Genomic DNA, 19,306 nt, shown 5'->3' with positions numbered 1-19,306 from the left:
TGATCTCACCAGTGGCGGATATGGGCCACCGTAGATTTGTAATACTGCACTGGGGAACCTGCCGTCCCACGTATCAACACTATGGGTGACACGTGGGCGGTTGTTAGGCAGGTAGTTTGTGTTTATCTGGTGGACGACACCAGCGGGGTATCATTGTGTATGTGGACCATTGCGTAACGGTACATAATGCATATGTTAAATGTTTTGTAACATTTGCAGACGGTGACTCTCTCACTGGAACAAAACGGAAACATGGATAGAAAATATGTCATTGCAATTGCTGTGTGTGTGACTGTGGTAGTCGTCATCATCGCCATCGTCGTTGTCGTCGTGGCTCTGTTAATCAGACGTCGGAGGAGGGTTGTTCGTAAGTACTGACTATATGTACTGGTTGTAGAACTTCTGTTGTATACCCACACCGCGACAGTTCTAATTGTTGTTGTTTGTTTGTTTACTGTTTAACATCGCACTCAGCAATATTCCCGCTGTATGACGACTTTCTGTGAATAAGCAAGTCTGGACCAGACAATCGAGTGATTGATTTGCATGGGTTGCTGAAGACCGATTCTACCCTGGGTGAGTGAGTGAGTGAGTGAGTGAGTGAGTGAGTTGGGGTTAACGCCGCTTTTAACAGTATTCTAGTCATATCACAGCCTGTCAGCTTAATGTGGTAGGAAAGACCTAAGTGATGCAGGTCTCGGACGTTTACCACTTTGGTGAAACCCACGAGCACGGGTATGGTGCTGACAAACCTAGAAACATAATCGGGCCGAACCGGGATCCGAACCCACAATCATGGGTTTCTGGCGCGCCCAAGGGACGCAATTCTACCCCGGATCTTCACGGGTCTCTAACAACAGATGAACTGTTCGTGGGGGATATATTTACATGCATGTACAATCATTTCGACAAAAGCTTTTTCGTACATCATCTCTTGCTTGGGATTTTGACAATATTCTAATATTTCAATATTAATCACCAAACAACCCTCCTATTTGTAACTAGTCTGAAGTTGACGGTATTTCTCCAAGCCAGTAAGAAGGAATTCTTCAGATTATATGACTGATCATGACTCAGAATATGTGTATTTTTATTTTTATTTATGGGCAATTAAATTCTGGAAAAAACATTTCAGGCTGACAGCATAAACAACGAAATTTATCTTTCAACAATGTTTTTTTCACCAAAATAATATTCTAATAAGAGCACCCTATTTCTAATTTTGAGAGCGCCCCGGGCGCTTATTACGTCGAATACGGTACTCATAATGGCGTGTGTGTGGTTGATTATCTACTAGCGTGTTCATAATTTTATCATATAATGGGTAGGTTTCTCGGTAGGATAAAGCCAACGGATAAAAACGATGTCCGTTGGGGTCATATGCGGATAGAGATGCAAATATCAAAGGTTAAGTAGGAACTACTTTCACTGGATAAACTACGGTGATAATTGCTGTCATTATCAAAAGAACAGTCTAATATACTGAAAATCAGAGTCTAACTGTGACGCAGCTAAGGCATTTTGTAAGTTTCGGCAACTTTGGAGATATAAATTTCGACACAATTTTGCGAGGGCACGAGGCCTAGCCAAGCGGGATAAGTCGCCATATCTGTGCTTGTAGAAATCTGCGGCTTTGAACCTTCTCCACAAATTAAAATAGTTGGATTTGGCCGAAATATGTTTGAATTGTTACCTTGTTTCGTTTTGTCGCTGTGTGTACATCTGACTACACTTCTTAACGTTATGACAGGACGGACCGACTGTCATCAACGTCTGACCGTGGCCATGGCGTCTCATAGACTAGGGTTAGAGTAGCTTCCCTTTGACAAAAGGGAAGTTACTCTAGCAGACAGACCGATGGATTGCCGTGAAAGGCAATTTCAAACAATTGTTGTTTTGCGTATATGTTGCTTCGCCACTGTATAAGAAACAGATTTCAGTTGGAACTATATTGGCCACTGTCACTGTCCGACTGACACATCACTTACCGTGTGACGTAATAAATATTAATGCGCGCATTCCAGGAAAACTCGCAATGTTTAGGTAATGTTTGTGAGAGGGAAAGCGATTTTGAAGCACAGAATTAAAGAATGACATTATATGATAAAGAGGTTATCATGCTTGTGTGTTTGGGGATGGTAAATATCCTGTATTAGGAATAAACATTATGTTTTTAGCTCACCAAGGCTCGCTAAATACAATGTTTATTCCTAATGCAGGATATTTACCATCCCCAAACACACTCGCGTGATAACCTCTGTATATCCATACATTACAAAATGTGGGGTTTGTACAGTTGGCAATTCATGTCACTTCACAAACTGCACATTTAACAAAGACACTGAGCTCGTTGCAAATAATGTCTCCAGAATGAAACTTCCGTCAATGTATGTTCTCTCATGCACATACACATACAATGTAATCCATAGTAACGCTGTCAGTGCAATATATCACCTGACCAACATATACCAGGAAGCAGTTGAACGCACAGATAAGGGTTAATGTGGTATTTGTGCTAAACATTCAACCACCCTGGTGGGAGCAAGATTTAGAACAGATAAACATGGCACAATAGTCTACACTTAGGCCACTCAGAGATCATCTCTCTCTCTCTCTCTCTCTCTCTCTCTCTCTCTCTCTCTCTCTCTCTCTCTCTCTATCTTTGTTTTATGCTGACATTAGGAAAAATATATTTGTAAGCCGTACACTTTTCACATGCAAATAAACATCTTACAAAACAACATGATGGATGTTATTTTTAACGCTGCCTTAAATTTACATCAAGTAAACTTTTTGTTGTATCAAACAAGTGATAACGGTGTTAGAACCTCCACAAAACGTCACTCTTAACTGTAAAAAAGAAGTTGTTCATCCATAAATCTTATCCTTACTTATTAAGTAAACTGTTGAAACTAGGAACTGCGCAGTATAACCCATTTGCACTGAAATATTTTCTACCAGGGCATTATACTGAAAAAAACGTATGTGTGTCTATCAGAACGACATAATGTAAGTACGTCTATCGCCGATATATTGCGTGGACGACGCGAATCTAGGACTAAAAGTCTAATTGTTAAATCTTCAGCGTCAGACAAAATGGTAATCAATTTCCTCTTCACGTATTCCTAGGCTAGAACAGGCCAGCTATGACGTCACTGCATTAACATTTAGTCGGGTGACGTCATGGCACTGTGTGTCATCATGGAATGTCGCTACACACGCTATTACCAACTTCCTGAAAATAACCTTATAAAACAGAATGATGATTTCTCATAGATGAACTGTTTATCCATATGTGGTTAGTATGTTTTAAAAAGTTAACCACGGCTTTTATGTAAAAATTGTTAACACGTGAGTGATTGCCCTATAAGCCTATTTGTAGTGTGAACGGTGGTTTTGAAGTTAATCTAACGCCAAAGAATGTACGCTAGCCTCCCTCCCTTTCATTTAGAAAGTTCGCTTTCTTAGAAAACGTTCACGGACAAGCCGAAATCCTTAAAATAATCCTGCTTTCAATATTTATCAGACAATGATATGATTAACAAACCACTGACAACATTTTATGTATTTCAAATCACCAATTCTTACTCCAGGTAGACGACAGCCACAACCACGACCACAAAGCTCAGTTTCTGTTGAGGACACGCTGCAAGTTAGTAAGTATGACCTAATTATTCTCCAGGATCAGAAGTAAATGGAATTTCTGAAATCTTCCCATCTTCCCGAGGAAAGGGCGTTAATTGACCATAAAGTCCAGTTTCCACCCTCGGAAACTAGGCTGGAATTCTGGAGTTACATTTTGGCTGGATCAGCGAGTCTATGCATAGTCCAATCAAAATCGCAAAACGAACTAGACATCCGGTTTGTTAACAAGTGGATTTCAACGTGCAGAGTACGGTAATGCAAAGCGTGGGTATCGAAGAAAAAAAACATGATTTTTACAAATGTTTCCACTGAGAATTAAAATAACAGTTATATGAAACTAAATGTTTTCCAAATTCAGATAACCGAACACATTACCTGTAATCAAAGACATAATTTGGATAGTTTAATGACTTAATAAAAATGTTACAGCCATTATTGTCAAATTATGCATTTTTTCCTTCAATTTATGCAATTCCGACCCCCTGAAAATTCCCGCACACCATTGCAAGCTTACTACCCAATGAAAATTGTGTACAGATACCTCCTTTCTGCAATAGAAAAAGGTTTAAGGTATACAGGAAAGTGTGGGAACTAAAATCTATTTTTTCAACCCTGGCCAAATGACTATGACTCAGTGCCGCCATTTTGTGAGTGAGTGAGTGAGTGTATGAGTGGAAAGCCGGAAGTGATTCAAATATCAGACGTTCACCGCTTTGGTGAAACCCATCAGTATTGACATAGTCCTGAGAAACCCAGAAACATCATCAGCGCGAAACGGGATTCGAACACTCGATAAATGGTTTGTGCCACACCAAAGGGATGCCCATCTGTACGACAAAATATGGCGCCTTGCGCCGTGGTATCAAAAGTAGTGAAGATGATTGAACTTTGACACAAAGAGGCAGTATACATAAAAAACTTTTTAATGTGATGCTATTGATTAATGATTTTTTTTCATCTGCAGTCATAAGTCATTGGGTGAAAAATAAATGCTGTCAGATCTGCGTTCCTTGTCTCCAAGTGACGAGATTCTGTTTCAGACAATAACCAGGTAGAAGATAACGTGATAGATTGAATCAAATACCCTGATTAATTGTGAGAAAAATACACATGTAGCTTTGTAAAACCACAGCGTACACATCTTGCGAATGCTCTGTTTCTCCAGGGGCTGCATATAATTACCGAATCAGCCGCGATGACATCGTGGAGAGATCAGGTAAGCCGTTATATCACACGGTAAGATCTCATCTGATCCTTTCACCCAGTTTAGATCTGGCCAGAAGCTAATCTCAGAGTTAAATCTATTCACTCAGTTGGGATCTCGCCAGAAGCTAATCTCAGAGTTATGTCTATTCACTCAGTTCGGGTCTCGCCAGAAGCTAATCTCAGAGTTAAATCTATTCACTCAGTTCGGATCTCGCCAGAAGCTAATCTCAGAGTTAAGTCTATTCACTCAGTTCGGGTCTCGTCTAGAGTTATCCAATAATTTGAGACCGCCAAGTTGTTCCCACAGTTAAAATTGTGCAAACAGCTGCGCTCCCCACATGGAGTTTACATTCAAACGATGGAGATTACACAGTGAATACGCAACATCTTGGATTAGAACGTGTCCAGATTGTGCATGGTCCAGTCTCCATACAAAAGGTCACTTCCGTTGCTGCCAAGATATGTTTCTTGAAACAACAGTTAAACAATATTTACGGCATTCAGTGAGAAATCTGAGCTAACAATACTAAGACATTACTAATATCTTGCAGGAAAAGACGACTTGGAGCTGAAAGGCATTCAAGGTGAAAAAGATAAAGGTAAATATGATGTCGGGTTCTCAGTCACAGGTAAACCTGATCATGGGCTCTCCATGATAGTTCCTCACTTTTGTAGGGCTCTCAATGATAGTTCCCCAATGTTGTAGGGCTCTCAATGGTAGTTCATCAATGTTGTAGGGCTCTGAATGGTAGTTCATCAATGTTGTGGGGCTCTCAATAATAGTTCACCAATGTTGTAGGGCTCTCAATGGTAGTTCACCAATGTTGTAGGGCTCTCAATGAGAGTTCACCAATGTTGTGGGGCTCTCAATAATAGTTCACCAATGTTGTAGGGCTCTCAATGGTAGTTCACCAATGTTGTGGGGCTCTCAATAATAGTTCACCAATGTTGTAGGGCTCTCAATGGTAGTTCACCAATGTTGTAGGGCTCTCAATGAGAGTTCACCAATGTTGTGGGGCTCTCAATAATAGATCACCAATGTTGTAGGGCTCTGAATGGTAGTTCACCAATGTTGTAGGGCTCTGAATGGTAGTTCACCAATGTTGTAGGGCTCTCAATGATAATTCACCAATGTTGTAGGGCTCTCAATGATAATTCCTCACTATGTTGGGTCTATTAACTGAACCTGCTACATTGAAATGACTGATCACTTCTCTCTATTGTCAGCTATGTGCCCCCCGACGGCGCCAGCTGGTGGAGTCGCTCCCCCGCGTCTCGATCCCATATAACTACGGGCCAAGCTCATCACCAACATCTACTGCACAGCACCTGCATCGACAACTATATCATGAACTGGTTAGACGTCAGACATTGTCCCCAGTATACCAAGAACTGCACCCATGACACGTGTGTGGTGACACGTGATAACTGCTTGGACGTGACATTTCACATTGTATGTGTGCATATTACAACAGATCATGTTTTGAATAGGTGCGTGTGATGATGGATAAGTGTCGTGAAGTGACAACAGTGTCAGGCGTCAGCAAACTCGTCATGACCTTTGACAAATGAACGTGTGATGGGACAGCATGGAGGCACCCGAAGCTCAGAGACCTCGGACGTGATATGATTTGACGACCACCGGTCCAGGGCACTGGCTTGGGAAATCGACACGTTGTTTGTGTATAGCGACAACAAAGGCAGAAGTCATTAACTCTCTCCAGGACCCTCTCCAATGGAGTTGGTTACCTGATGTGCAGCCACCAGGACCTCCAAGACAGCAGAGTTGGATGTTATATGATTTGACGGCAACTTTACAGATTATTCGATTATACGATTATTCGTCGAGGTTTTTAAGGTACATATATGCACACATTCGCGGCGGCCATACAGTTTAAATCGTTGTGCTATGTTTATGTTGAGTTGAAAATGATAATTGAATGTACAAGGAAAGGCGTTCACACAACAGAGGATGTTACTGATGTATTGAACCTGTGTAGAGTTACAACAAAGAGTATTGCCGATGTACTACTGTGTGTGTTCAGCTACCACAAAGGATGCTATCGATGTGTTGTATATGTGTCGGGTTGCAACTAAGTTTGTTATCGATGTACAGTTTGCGTGTCGAGCGACCACAAAGAATGTTATCGATGTACCGTGTGTGTGCAAAGTTGCAACAAAGAATGTGATCGAAGTACTGCACGTGTGTCCAGTTTCGAGAAAGCATATTGTCGATGTACTGTGTGTGTGTCAAATTTGAGAAGGGATGTTATCGATGTACTGTATGTGTGTCGAGTTTTGAGAAAGGATGTTATCGAAATACTGTTCCTGTGTCAAGTTTTGAAAAAGGATGTCATGGAAGTTCTGTACGTGTGTCGAGTTTCGAGAAAAGATGTTGTCGATGTACTGTATGTGTGTCCAGTTTCGAGAAAGGATGTCATCGATGTACTGTATGTATGTTATCAAAGTACTGTATGTGTGTTGAGTTTTGAGAAAGGATGTTATCGAAGTAATGTCCGTGTGTCGTGTTTCGAGAAAGGATGTTGTCGATGTACTGTATGTGTGTCGAGTTACAACAAAGGATGTTTTCGAAGTACTATGTGTGTTGAGTTTCGAGAAAGGATGTTAGCGAAGTGCTGTACACGTGTCAAGTTTCGAGAAAGGATGTTGTCGATGTACTGTATGAGTGACGAGTAACAACAAAGGATGTTTTCGAAGTACTATGTGTTGGGAGTTACAACAAAGGATGTTTTCGAAGTACTATGTGTGTTGGGAGTTACAACAAAGGATGTTTTCAAAGTACCGTACGTGTGTCGAGTTTAGCAAAAGGATGTTATCGATGTACTGTTTGTGTGTCCAGTTACAAGAAAGGTTATTATCGATGTATAATGCGTGTGTGTGAGTGTGTTTGTGCGTGTATGAGTGTGTGTGTGTGTTTGTGTATATATGATATGATATTATAAAAAATATATATATAAATATGTACTTGTTTCTTTGTTTGTTTGTTGTTTAGCGCCGCCTACAGCAAAAGACACTATGCAGAGAACTTCTAGTAACCAAAGACGAGAAGTCGCCTGTTCAGTTCTGGTGCCTGTATATATATTATGTATCTGAAAGTTCATTATGATGTCTAATAGTTCAATTGTTCATATTTGCTTTATGGCAGTTTGCGTTGACGTCAACTGTTTTGGGTTTTTTCTAAATGGAAGGGTCGGGTTAACTATTGGTTGTCGGGTGGACTATGAGTAGTATGGACTGTCTGAAACGTATGGCAGGCAGATACTGCTGCATTCCTGTTCACATGCACACGTTGTCCCGCCGAGATGCCGGGATACACTTGGTCTCCAGCACCCTGTGCGGATCTTAAGAGGAGACTTAACAGATCGGGTGGTATGGGTTGATGGCGTGTCATTCTCCGACGGTGTTGACCGCACCACGTAATATCAATCACTTGATTATTTGGTCCAGACACGATTATTTACAGATCGTCGTCATATATCTGAGTATAGCTGACTGATTGAATGATTTCACTCGAAAGTATCCGTGCTCTGAGATGTTTGGGGGTATTTACATATAGTTTCATTACAATTGTTTTCAGGACTGCCTCCATTGTGTATATATACTCTGCAAAAAACCCGCAAAAGTTGTATATTTTATGCATCATATAAAAATCAACAGATTGTAATCGATTGTTCAAAATTGGCATATATCATTGTCATTGACCCATGTTCCATATAGCAGGAATGGAACAGTAGATGTTCAAGGTCATCTGTTCTACATATCGTGTATGGCCTCCATGAGTCCAAACTGACTGGCATCGTCGTCCCATGGAAGAAATCAGTTACCGAATTCTTCCCCTTGGGAACTGTTCACCCATTCTACCTGCTTGTGCCAACTGTTGGATGGTCTGTGGGTGATGCTGACGTGCTCCCAGTCGTTGGTCCAGTGCATCTCATAAATGTCCGACTGGAGACCTGGAGGGCCTTGACAGGATCTGGATGTTGGTATTCCTATGGAAGGCTGTTGTCAGTCTTGTTGACTGTAACGCTGTGCCGTTAAGTTCCGAGGAACTTGCACCAAGTCGATTCTATTAGTGCAGGAAATGATGGCCCACATCGGCACAATTCCACCACCACATCGAACCTTGACGTCGCAGTCGACGATGCAGCTCCGTCAAAATGACACCCGAACTGGTCATCTAGCGCGAATACCTTCAGCGCGTAAACAGTTCCTCGGTCTGGGCTGATATCTTACGAATCCCAACGATTTTATTACCAAACGAGTTACAGTCCGTTTGACTCCAAATGAGAACGATGAATTGCAAAATAACTCGAAATCCAAAAAAGTGTATGAAAGATCAATACGGTACTTGACCATGAATACCCTGTACCCAACAAAATCTGAATTTTGTTTATTTTAAGACCCATGACGGATGAAGTTCTTTAAGTAACTATCATGTAATTTTATATAGAAATGTGTACATGACACGTAGGGGGGACAAACCGTGGAAGGCACAGCGCAAGCACGCATGCACTGCATGTTCTGTGGTAGGGTAAATGACAGAGCGTAAGAGGGGCCGTCTCATGATAATTTCAGTCGCAATCTGACTCGCTCATGCCATAGATCTCGTCGTCAGAACTGCTGGTGCCTGAACCGACTGCCTCGATTATCGGTTGGACTGTTGCTGGCCGTAGTCCATCTAGTGACCAATAACGTGGCTCTATCTCGGCAACGACTGTGGCCATAAAACGCCTCCATGTTTCTACTGTTACCCGACCAAGGGATTCCATTACGAGTTGTTCAACGTCTCGTAATTTGAACGTTGTGTTCGATCGTCCAACGTCACCCTTGACGATGCCCCATACCAACTCGATTGGATTCAGGTCGCAGTGATAAGGTGGCAGTCGTAAGACAGCGTGACACGGACCCTTGATGTAACTGTCAACTTTATACACGGGGTCAGGTTTCATAGTTTTGATGATTTCATAGAGCTGCGTTTTCGTCGCTCGAGAGGGAAAGGTAATGTTCCTCCGTTGCAGCCAAGTAACCATGTCTCCTTTACGGTTATTAGAGGTTGGAGTCTTGCTTTCTGGATCCTGCACACTATGATACGGTGCATTGTCCATGACAATGAGAAACTTGGTAGGCAAAGCAGGGACTAATTTATCTTTCACCCACTCCAGAAATACATTGCCGTTCATTTCTGTGTGGTAGTCCCTGTTGTCTTTGGCCTTGGCTCTAAAGACGAGGTCACAGTCTGGGAGAAAACCCTGACTAGCAGAACCAGCGTGGAGAACTATGAGTCTATCACCCTTTCCCATTGGTAACTTTCTACCAGACTGCTTACAGTCACCACTGGGTACCCACTGACTGCTGGCTGTGTGTGAAGCATTTACCCATATCTCATCTAAGAAGACGGGCTCATATCCTTCTTCACATTTCTTGATGGTACGAAGGTAAGTTGATGGTACGAAGGTAAGTTGATCGTACGAAGGTAATGATTTCGGAGACGAACAATGTCAGACCGTTCACACAACACAGCCCTATTTTCTCCAGTAATCTTTTGGTATTTGTAACCAAATGTATGCAACAGCTGCCATAGTTTGTACTTTGTAACACGTAAATCATGGTCAGTTTCAAGGTGTTTCTTCAAAATTGTTAGGGACAGGTACTTATTTTCTGAGTGCAGTTTAACAATTGTAACGTCTGACTTGATACCTCTGAAAACTGTCTAATTGATCAACCTTGCTTGTTTTTTACATGTTCCCTACCTCCCTGACCTGACTATTTGTAACTCGTCGACTAACAACATTTTGAAGCTTCTGAAGGGACATACCAAGAGCTTTTGAAGCTCGTTTCAAGAATGTATTAATTGCATAAAAAGGCTTTGCTATTTCTGCTTCACTTCTAAAGAAATCATACACATTCAACATCAACTGTTTAACATCTGCTGAGTAGCGCATCTTGTCATTTAATGAACACAGTCACTGTGTAGCACGTGCAGACCGTGCTTGCGCTGTTCCTTCCACGGTTTGTCCCCCCTACGTGTCATATTCACATTTCTATACAAAATTACATGATAGTTTCTTAAAGAACTTCATCCGTCATGGGTCTTAAAATAAACAAAATTCAGATTTTGTTGGGTACAGGGTATTTATGGTCAAGTACCGTATTGATCTTTCATACACTTTTTTGGATTTCGAGTTATTTTGCAATTCATCGTTCTCATTTGGAGTCAAACGGACTGTACGTTGAACGTGCATATCATATTGGTGTGTTTCGGCAACAGGCTCTCCAGTGGTTGCGTTTTTCCATCTTGTCACCAAATGTCTGCAGTACCTCATTCCACACAAATTTCCACACAAATCAATCCCAATCCATGCAGAAATGTACACATTCATGTTTGATATAATTTTGTATGGATAGATGTCGGCAACACTGTGACAGAATTTTACGATTTCTTTTTATATTTGCGTTTCTTTTTTTGCAGAGTATATGAACTGTATATTTTTCTCACTGGAGAAACAAATGGAAACAGCACACGTTGTATTCATATGTGCAATGCACAGCTTTTACTGAAAATTTGTGATATGATCCTCATAAAACTGTATCTGTGCGTTTGTTCTAATTTGAAAAAAAGAATCGATTTTGTCACACAGTTTCTATTGGTCCCCAGCACTTTATTGTTTTTTGGGGTTGAGTCGACTAAATGTGGGCCGGATGGACTGGACTGGTCGATTGCGTGTGATGATACCCGACGGCGTTGGACGTTGTTCATGATATCAATCACTAGTTTGCCTTGACTTAATGTAATAACCGGCCATGGTGAAACAGAAGGAAAATTGCTGATTATGTATACACAAAAAAGCACTCATTTTTGAAATTGTATAAGTTGCATTTGTACAGACCTGTGTGGGATACACCAATTAGATACTACAAAACCACCTTGGCACATCCCCTATTGTAACTCGACAACATTCTTTAGTGTATTGTATCTTTTCCTCTTCTAACCCATTATCATCTACATTATCGGTTTATTCTATATGGGCACTACGTATGTATACATCAGTTATGTCAACCTAAAAGGAAGACCTGCACATAGTCATATACACGATATACATTGTTGACGTCAAATCTTAAGGCATTGTAGCGTGTCGATTCCCAATTTCTGACGTAGTAATTTCTGCACTTCCTGATGTAGTTGATGATGCAGGTGCTGTGCAGTAGATGCTGGTTGTGAGATTGTCCTGGCGTTATATGGGATCGAGACGCGGGGGAGCGGCTCCACCAACCGGAGGTGTCGGGGGACACATAGCTGACAACAGAGAAGGACAATCAGTCCTTTAAAGGCAGCAGGTTTAATTAATGAGTGAGTGAGTTGGGTTTAACACCGCTTTTAACAGTAGTCCAGTTATATCGCCCGAAGTGATGCAGGTCTCAGACGTCTACCACTTCGGTGAAACCCACGAGCACGGGTATGTAGCGGACAAACCTAGAAACATAATAGGGGCAAACCGGGATTCGAACCCATAATCATAGGTTTCTGGCGTGCCCAAGGAATTCAACCCTGCACAGCGCCTAAAAAATGAACTTGACAGAAGCCTATCCGACAAGAATTGGTTACTGGGGATCAGGTATACCCCGTCATGTCAACCGTATAGGGTTAAGGTGCTTTCTTGTCTGCATTAAGAGGGTTTAACATTTTTATGTACTTTGCCAACATTCTTTATTATTTATACAAATCCGCGTTAGATTGTATACCACGAGCCGGGGGCAATGTCAATATTATGTCACAATGTCATAAAACCTGACACAGGACGCAAAAAACACATAGGACCCTTCTTGATCCTGCTGCAACGAATATACCTTACCGACATGTTTTACATGTTATTCTAACCGAATTAAAACAAATTCATAATTGATAGAAAACAGCTGATATTAACTTGTGCTATATTGACATTGACGCGAAAAAAGCATGCGACTTTTTGCTTCTAAGCAGGCTATGAGGGATTTGTTTTGCCTCTCAGCAATCCACGTGCAGCCTTTTGTGCTCGTGGCGGGGTATAAGGCATTTATTCTCCAGCTGAGAAATTAATTTCCCTCCAAGGCGGGATACACATTTTAACAAGATCACGTGGATCAATCAGATCTCACCATTCTGACATGGAGGTATGATAAATCATATTACCTGTGATTGCCTCCCCTGTCGGGCTGTTGGTCACGCCTTTCAGCTCCAAGTCGTCTTTCCCTGTAACAGAAAGGTGGTGTGTTATTATACGGTGTTCATCGTAATGACTAATGGCCTGTAAAGAGTGTCGTAGCCCTTGTGTTAATAATTATGCTCCACTATGCAAGCTATCAAGAAACCTACGGCTGCAATGAAGGTTGCCGTTTTAACGTCAAAGCTTTAAAGCCTGGAGTATTCTGAAAATAAATTATAGGTTAAGAAAAGTATAGTGATTTAAGAGAGGAACCTGGAGTTTTTCCAAATAAAGTTAAATATAAAACTGTAATAAAATAACTGGTACTAAAACATCTGACACACACTATTGGGGATTGTTCTTACCCTGACATTTTCAGAATAGAAAATGAGGAAGAGGGGTTGAAAACCTTTATAATACAAGATATGTTTGATTTTTTCTGTAATCATTTTAATGCAATACAAAGGGGGTCATTTGGTTGTAGTAGGGGAGTTAGATGAGCCTAGAGGGAGTGTTTTGAGCCTGGCTAGGGGAGTCATTTGAGCCTAGGCCCATATGACTCAAGAGTCAAATTTAAGGTGAGTCGTTTAAGCCTATTACACTGGGTCTTTATATGATCGAGTCAGGGTCGTGCACAGTGCGCACACAATCTAATCGGGTACCTAACGGCAGTAGAAGAGACCTACCTGTCTGATCACGTTAAGATTTCGCGTATTCCCTGTGTACTAGATATTGTTTGAATGTAAAATCCGTGTGAGCAGATTCAGTTGTGACCTCAACTTTGTGAACGACTTGAGGTGTGATCTCAACTGTGATCTCAATTTTAGACGAGATCTCAGGCGTATGAATATTACTAGGTGAGATATCAGCTGTCTTAACAACTTTAGATGAGATCTCAGCAGTATGAATTATTTAGGTGAAAATACAGCTGTGTCAACAACTTTGGATGAGATCTCAGCGGCATGAATATTTCAGATGAGATATCAGCTTTGTAAACATCTTCAGGCGAGATCAAGACTATGTGAAGTGCATCAGATGACATCTAAACTGTGATATAACCACATACCTGATCTTTCCACGATGTCATCGCGGCTGATTCGATAATTCTTTGCTGCCCCTGGACAAAAAACAGAGCATTCGCACAATGTACAGCTTATTCCAATCAGCAGAGCTTCACATAATAGCAATCAATATTATCACGTTGTTTTCTTACTATTTCTCAAGGGCGGTGGGGTAGCCCAATGGTTGAAGCGTTCGCTCGTCACGCCGAAGACCCGGGTTCGATTCCCGACATGGGTACAATGTGTGAAGCAGATTTCTGGTGTCCCCCGCCGTGATATTGCTGGAATATTCCTAAAAAGCGGCGTAAAATCAAACTCACTCACTCACTCACTCACTCGGCACAGTGAAGGCACTGGAGGTAGTTCTGACATGACGGGCAAAGCTTCACTCAATGAGACTTTCCATTATGTTTGCAAATAAAAATAGTTGTTAATCACAAAAAAACAAAATACATATTAATTCATACTTACTAACTTGAACGGTGCCCTCAACAGAAACTGAGCTCTGTGGTCGTGGTCGTTGTCTACCTAGAGAAAGAATTGGCTTGTTATATGACGTCGGTCAATTGTTAATTCTATCATTGTCTGATACATATATAAAGTAGGAATCTTTCTTTGATGATGTCCTCTGGTCTCTATTCGGAATAGAATTATAAAATATATATGATTAGATGTAACTTTCCACTTGAAAAGTGAAGGGGGTTAATGTGCTTTCTGTTGCGCTAGACGAACTTTACAACCACCGTTCACACTTAACTATGGAGACATGTGTTTTCCATACATGTAGTATTTAGTGAGTGAGTGAGTTTGATTTTACGCCGCTTTTAGCAATATTCCAGCAATATCGCGGCGGAGGACACCAGAAATGGGCTTCACACATTGTACCCATGTGGGGAATCGAACTCGGGTCTTCGAGCCAACGCTTTAACCACTAGCCTATCCGATCTCCCAAGATAGTATTTAACTTTGTAGGATAAAGAAAACACACGTTCATCCGCAAGAAATCATCATATTTACTGTATATTCATTCCACTGATGATGAATACAGTTCCATGGCATCCAACGACCAAGTTTACCAAGCCTAATGGTGCCCCTTTGGTAGCATATGTTTTTGAAATAGAAATTTCTCTCTATTTCAAATTATTTGTTTTTCGTAATTTCGAGTTTTTTCTTGTCACTTCAGTCATATGTTCGTAATTTCAATTTTTTTTGGTAACTTCGATTATTTTCTCGTTATTTAGATTATTTTGCGGATCTATTCGGCTTTGACGTAAGCAATACGTGACACTAAGAATTAATTCCATTTTCTTTAACGCCGTATCTAAAACATTTTGACGTTTAGTTTTGGAATCTCAGCGTCCAGTCACAATAAACTGACTCACATTTAGTCATTATGACAGACAAACATACGTTTTATTCAATATAAAACCTCCCGCACTTAATACATTCAGTACAAATAGGCACATTTTACCTTAATGGTTGCTATTTGTCACCAAGTAGTTTACTTGATGTAAATATAAGGCAGTGTTAAACATAGAGTTACAATGTATACATCGGCGTTGGTTATACTCCACCTGGTCATAAAGACCAGTTTCAACAGCTATTTCAACATACCCGCTAAATCCTGAGAGAACTTCTATAGCGTGTCTGGCGATGTCAGAACAGAAATAATTTTCTACATTTTAGAGTGCCTTACAATCTTTCTAACAGAAGCCGCACGTCAATGAATCACTTCTGGAAGACTGCAATGATTGTACCAATCTTTGATTGAATAATTTAATAGCTATATTTACATTATCAATTTCTCGACGTAACCACACACAGTACCATGGATACGGACAGAGTACATTTTAAATTTGCTGTCCAAGATATACGCGCATTATGACCATAGGGATTAAGCATTAAAGGGGCTCTCACACTTTGCCGAGTTGCGTCCCGTTATTATGAAGTAGTTAAGAATATGTGTATGTTAATTTGGACCTCTGTAATAATTGCCACAGTAGGATAGCAGAACGATGTACCTATGTGTAATGACACGTGTCAAAAAACGTTATAGAGCATTCTAAGTCATTGTATAATGGCGATTAACTTCCTGTGGTTAAAATTTGAGGTCGTCTCGCTGTAGAATCGATACCTTCGTATTTTAAATTGAAACCTTGTGCTAAAGTGTTCGGTGCCAAATTATAAATATTGATTCTAGGGTGACTACAACAAGGTCAAGGCACAGTAGGTTTTCTTTTAAGGTTTAGTTTTGTGAGGTCGTGCTGTGGGTATACAATATACGTTCTACAACCAGCAACTATAGTCAGTACTTACGAACAACCCTCCTCCGACGTCTGATTAACAGAGCCACGACGACAACGACGATGACGATGATGACGACTATCACAGTCACACATACAGCAATTGCTATGACATATTTTCTATCCATGGTTCCGTTGGTACACTGCAGGAATCAACTTCTGCTAAAAATACAAAGAATTTGTCTGCATGTTATTAATCAGTTAAGCATTTACGCAAATTCGACCTCCAAACTGTACGCTCTCACAGACAAGCCCTTCTATTACGCAATGACACTTACCCGACAGAAGAACGTTCCCGCGTATTGAATGTTGCGTGGGATGCACCGGTGTATGGTGTGCAAGGGGTTATCAAAAATTGCACATTGTGTACCTACCCGGGAGTAGCTGCAGCTAGTTCCTTTGTGGGTAGAGACACACCTTTACATTGTGAATGAATGCATGTGTTGAGGGTGTATTGAGGCTGTATTGAGGATCTATTGAGCTTCATCCAGCAGAATTGGAAGGGCACAACGACACGGTTGGTACATTAAACTAAACAACTTTACAACGCATCCTTAAAATAGAAATCATTGCTCACTCATTACATACAAGGTTTACACACACTCCTTCTTGGCTTTCCATTGATAAAAATACTCTGTTACTGCAAACACCTCACCAACTGTTCTGTACAAGAGCAGATGGCTGCAGTGGTGATTACAGAGGGGGTTGTAAAGTGAACGGTTCCTGCCTAAAGGAACATTTCATCGGCTTCGTATGATGCACGTTTTGTCTGCTGAGGCCTCGGGCGTTAACCCTGATAAACAAAATGGAACGTGCTTCATCGGGGGGCAAATTTAAAAATGATTCAGTTGAATTCTAGGATGCACTCCATAAAATAATATTCACTTTGCTCTTTATGCAAAGATAATGCTTGCGATTTAACAAAAACCTGGGGATACGCCTTCTGAAACAGACAGAGAGTTTCTTCTGCCATTTAGGCACCAAAGCCCATAGTACAATGCAGATTGGATATTAACATTAACAGCTCTTCATGAGAGGAAGGCATTACGACTTTCAATGTTGACATTTCAGAATTGCATCATCCAAATTTTGTGACGACATGTGCCACTTGTGCGGTTGTAACAGAATGCATGGCTTATTAAATAGGGGTTTAGGTGGTGTGTTTCCTTCATGTTTTGACTACGGATGGTGCGGATCACTCCTCTTGTTTTCAATCACTGTTGTTTCTGTTCAGGTCAGATATGGTTAGAGTATCACTGACTACGGCGCTGAACAACATTCACTCACTTAATCACCTTTATGTTAGGAATGTTCTCATCTGGCGACACATTTTATTTTTCACCAGATTTAGTTAAATTAGCGGATTAGAGTGTTCTTTCGGATAGGAGATAAATTGGACGGTCCTCAATCTTGAACTGGTGTGAGTCTTAGTTTCTTTTGATAAGTTCATTACTGAAACAGTTGAACAGTTTAAATACGAAACACAAGTCCTATATCCCCAACTGACCAATATCACAGACGTCAGCAACCTTTGTTTAGCAAATTAAACATGCAAAACTATCATTATGTCCACCTGTTTGTAAACTGTACCCATATTAAGGAGTTCCCTCTTATCAAGACACTTACGGCAAGTGAAGCATGACATATGTGCACGTAATGTTTTTGGAATTTTACCAACACTCATCAAGGGCCCGGTTCTGTAGTTCCGCGGCCCTTAAGAAGGATGATAAACAGGACTATGCAATACGAGCTCTACCCGAACAAGGAAGTAAAATGGAGACATTAGATCGTCTCACAGCGGGGTTGATCAATAGAGTCGTGCGGGTCACTTGGAAAACACTACACGCTGGTTGTAGTCATGTGTACACAACCGGTGTATTTTACACTAGGCCACCCAATGTATGCGTATCAATGTCTTCACTCCACAAAGATGAAACTGGGTCGATTTAAATGACGGCGTGTTCTGTTTTGCATGAGGGAGTCATCCTGTCCCGCCTCATAAACGCACCTTTCCCACTATAGCATGTCTCCCATCACACCTTCCCAACTATAGCTTGTCGCTCGTCCCGCCCAAGTCACATCTTTGAATGTGTCGTCTATAACATATCACTGCTTCCTGAACATAAACTCGTTATCCTATCCTATTCAACCTGCGGCACATCAAACACTTACCTGCCGTGTGTTTTCCTCTATATCCTGTCAAAGACAACAGAATATTCCTTTAAACAACATCAGACCATTTCCATAGACAATAGCGGAATATCCATAAAGAAGCCACAAGTGTTTCACTGCTCACTGTTGGCAACAAAAGTGTATACTTTTCCGACAGGGCAAGCAGCATCCACTTTGGCAACAGCACTGTATCCCTTTTGACAACCGCAGGGTATCCCTTAACAGCGTGTTAGACACAAATAGTCGACTCACTATCTCTCAGTTATATTTACGCTCGGTTCTGCATCAGAGACGACGTGGCCTTCTCGCACACAATAGGTAGCATATGTAATGCAAGTATTTGTGAGGTACACGATATTACAACACCTTTATAGCATGTCGCCCGTTAACTTTCCTCTCTATAGGACGTGGACAATCTGACTTTCCTCTATAGCATGTCACCCACCACACCTTCCCCTCTATATCATGTCGCCCACCACACATTCCTCTGTATAGCATGTCGCCCATCACACCTTCCCCTGTATAGCATGTCGCCCATCACACCTTCTCCTGTATAGTATGTCGCCCACCACACCCCCCCTGTATAGCATGTCGCCCACCACACGTTCCTCTGTATAGCATGTCACCCACCACATCTCCCCCTGTATAGCATGTCACCCACAACACCTTCCCCTGTATAGCATGTCGCCAACCACACCTCCCCCTGTATAGCATGTCG

The 19,306-nt window shown here is 41.3% G+C and overlaps 2 protein-coding genes across 3 annotated transcripts; one reads left to right on the top strand and one right to left on the bottom strand.

The window, feature by feature from the left end:
- The first annotated feature begins 233 nt into the window (after nt 1-233).
- Nucleotides 234-7,795, top strand: LOC139457616 (uncharacterized). 2 transcript variants are annotated; one of them, XM_071238971.1, is made up of 5 exons: nt 234-367; nt 3,594-3,656; nt 4,811-4,861; nt 5,403-5,450; nt 6,079-7,795. In XM_071238971.1, the coding sequence occupies exons 1-5, from the start codon at nt 253-255 to the stop codon at nt 6,138-6,140; spliced, it is 339 nt and encodes a 112-aa protein (XP_071095072.1). In that variant the 5' UTR covers nt 234-252; the 3' UTR covers nt 6,141-7,795. The 2 variants fall into 2 exon arrangements, with proteins under 2 accessions (XP_071095072.1, XP_071095073.1); XM_071238972.1 differs by lacking the exon at nt 4,811-4,861.
- Nucleotides 7,796-11,182: 3,387 nt separating this feature from the next.
- Nucleotides 11,183-18,757, bottom strand: LOC139457615 (uncharacterized). Its single transcript, XM_071238970.1, has 6 exons — nt 18,589-18,757; nt 16,430-16,578; nt 14,585-14,641; nt 14,119-14,169; nt 13,040-13,099; nt 11,183-12,166 (listed from the first exon to the last, which is right to left on the bottom strand). Exons 2-6 carry the CDS (start codon nt 16,542-16,544, stop codon nt 12,105-12,107), a joined length of 345 nt encoding a protein of 114 aa, XP_071095071.1. The 5' UTR covers nt 16,545-16,578; nt 18,589-18,757; the 3' UTR covers nt 11,183-12,104.
- Between the last annotated feature and the right edge of the window lie 549 nt (nt 18,758-19,306).

The sequence above is a fragment of the Haliotis cracherodii genome, unplaced genomic scaffold (assembly GCF_022045235.1).
Source record: "Haliotis cracherodii isolate W230 unplaced genomic scaffold, xgHalCrac1.p SCAF_12, whole genome shotgun sequence".
Lineage (NCBI taxonomy): Eukaryota > Metazoa > Mollusca > Gastropoda > Lepetellida > Haliotidae > Haliotis > Haliotis cracherodii.
Note: the sequence above shows the minus strand (reverse complement) of the source record. Positions and strands in the feature narration are given on the sequence as shown.

Coding starts and splice junctions, on each gene's coding strand:
- LOC139457616 (XM_071238971.1), top strand. CDS start 253: ATGGATAGAAAATATGTCATTGCAATTGCTGTGTGTGTGACTGTGGTA. Junction 4,862..5,402: donor TGACATCGTGGAGAGATCAG/GTAAGCCGTTAT, acceptor AATATCTTGCAG/GAAAAGACGACTTGGAGCTG. Junction 5,451..6,078: donor TCAAGGTGAAAAAGATAAAG/GTAAATATGATG, acceptor CTCTATTGTCAG/CTATGTGCCCCCCGACGGCG.
- LOC139457615 (XM_071238970.1), bottom strand. CDS start 16,544: ATGGATAGAAAATATGTCATAGCAATTGCTGTATGTGTGACTGTGATA. Junction 14,170..14,584: donor TGAGGGCACCGTTCAAGTTA/GTAAGTATGAAT, acceptor TTTTTTGTCCAG/GGGCAGCAAAGAATTATCGA. Junction 13,100..14,118: donor TGACATCGTGGAAAGATCAG/GTATGTGGTTAT, acceptor TTTCTGTTACAG/GGAAAGACGACTTGGAGCTG.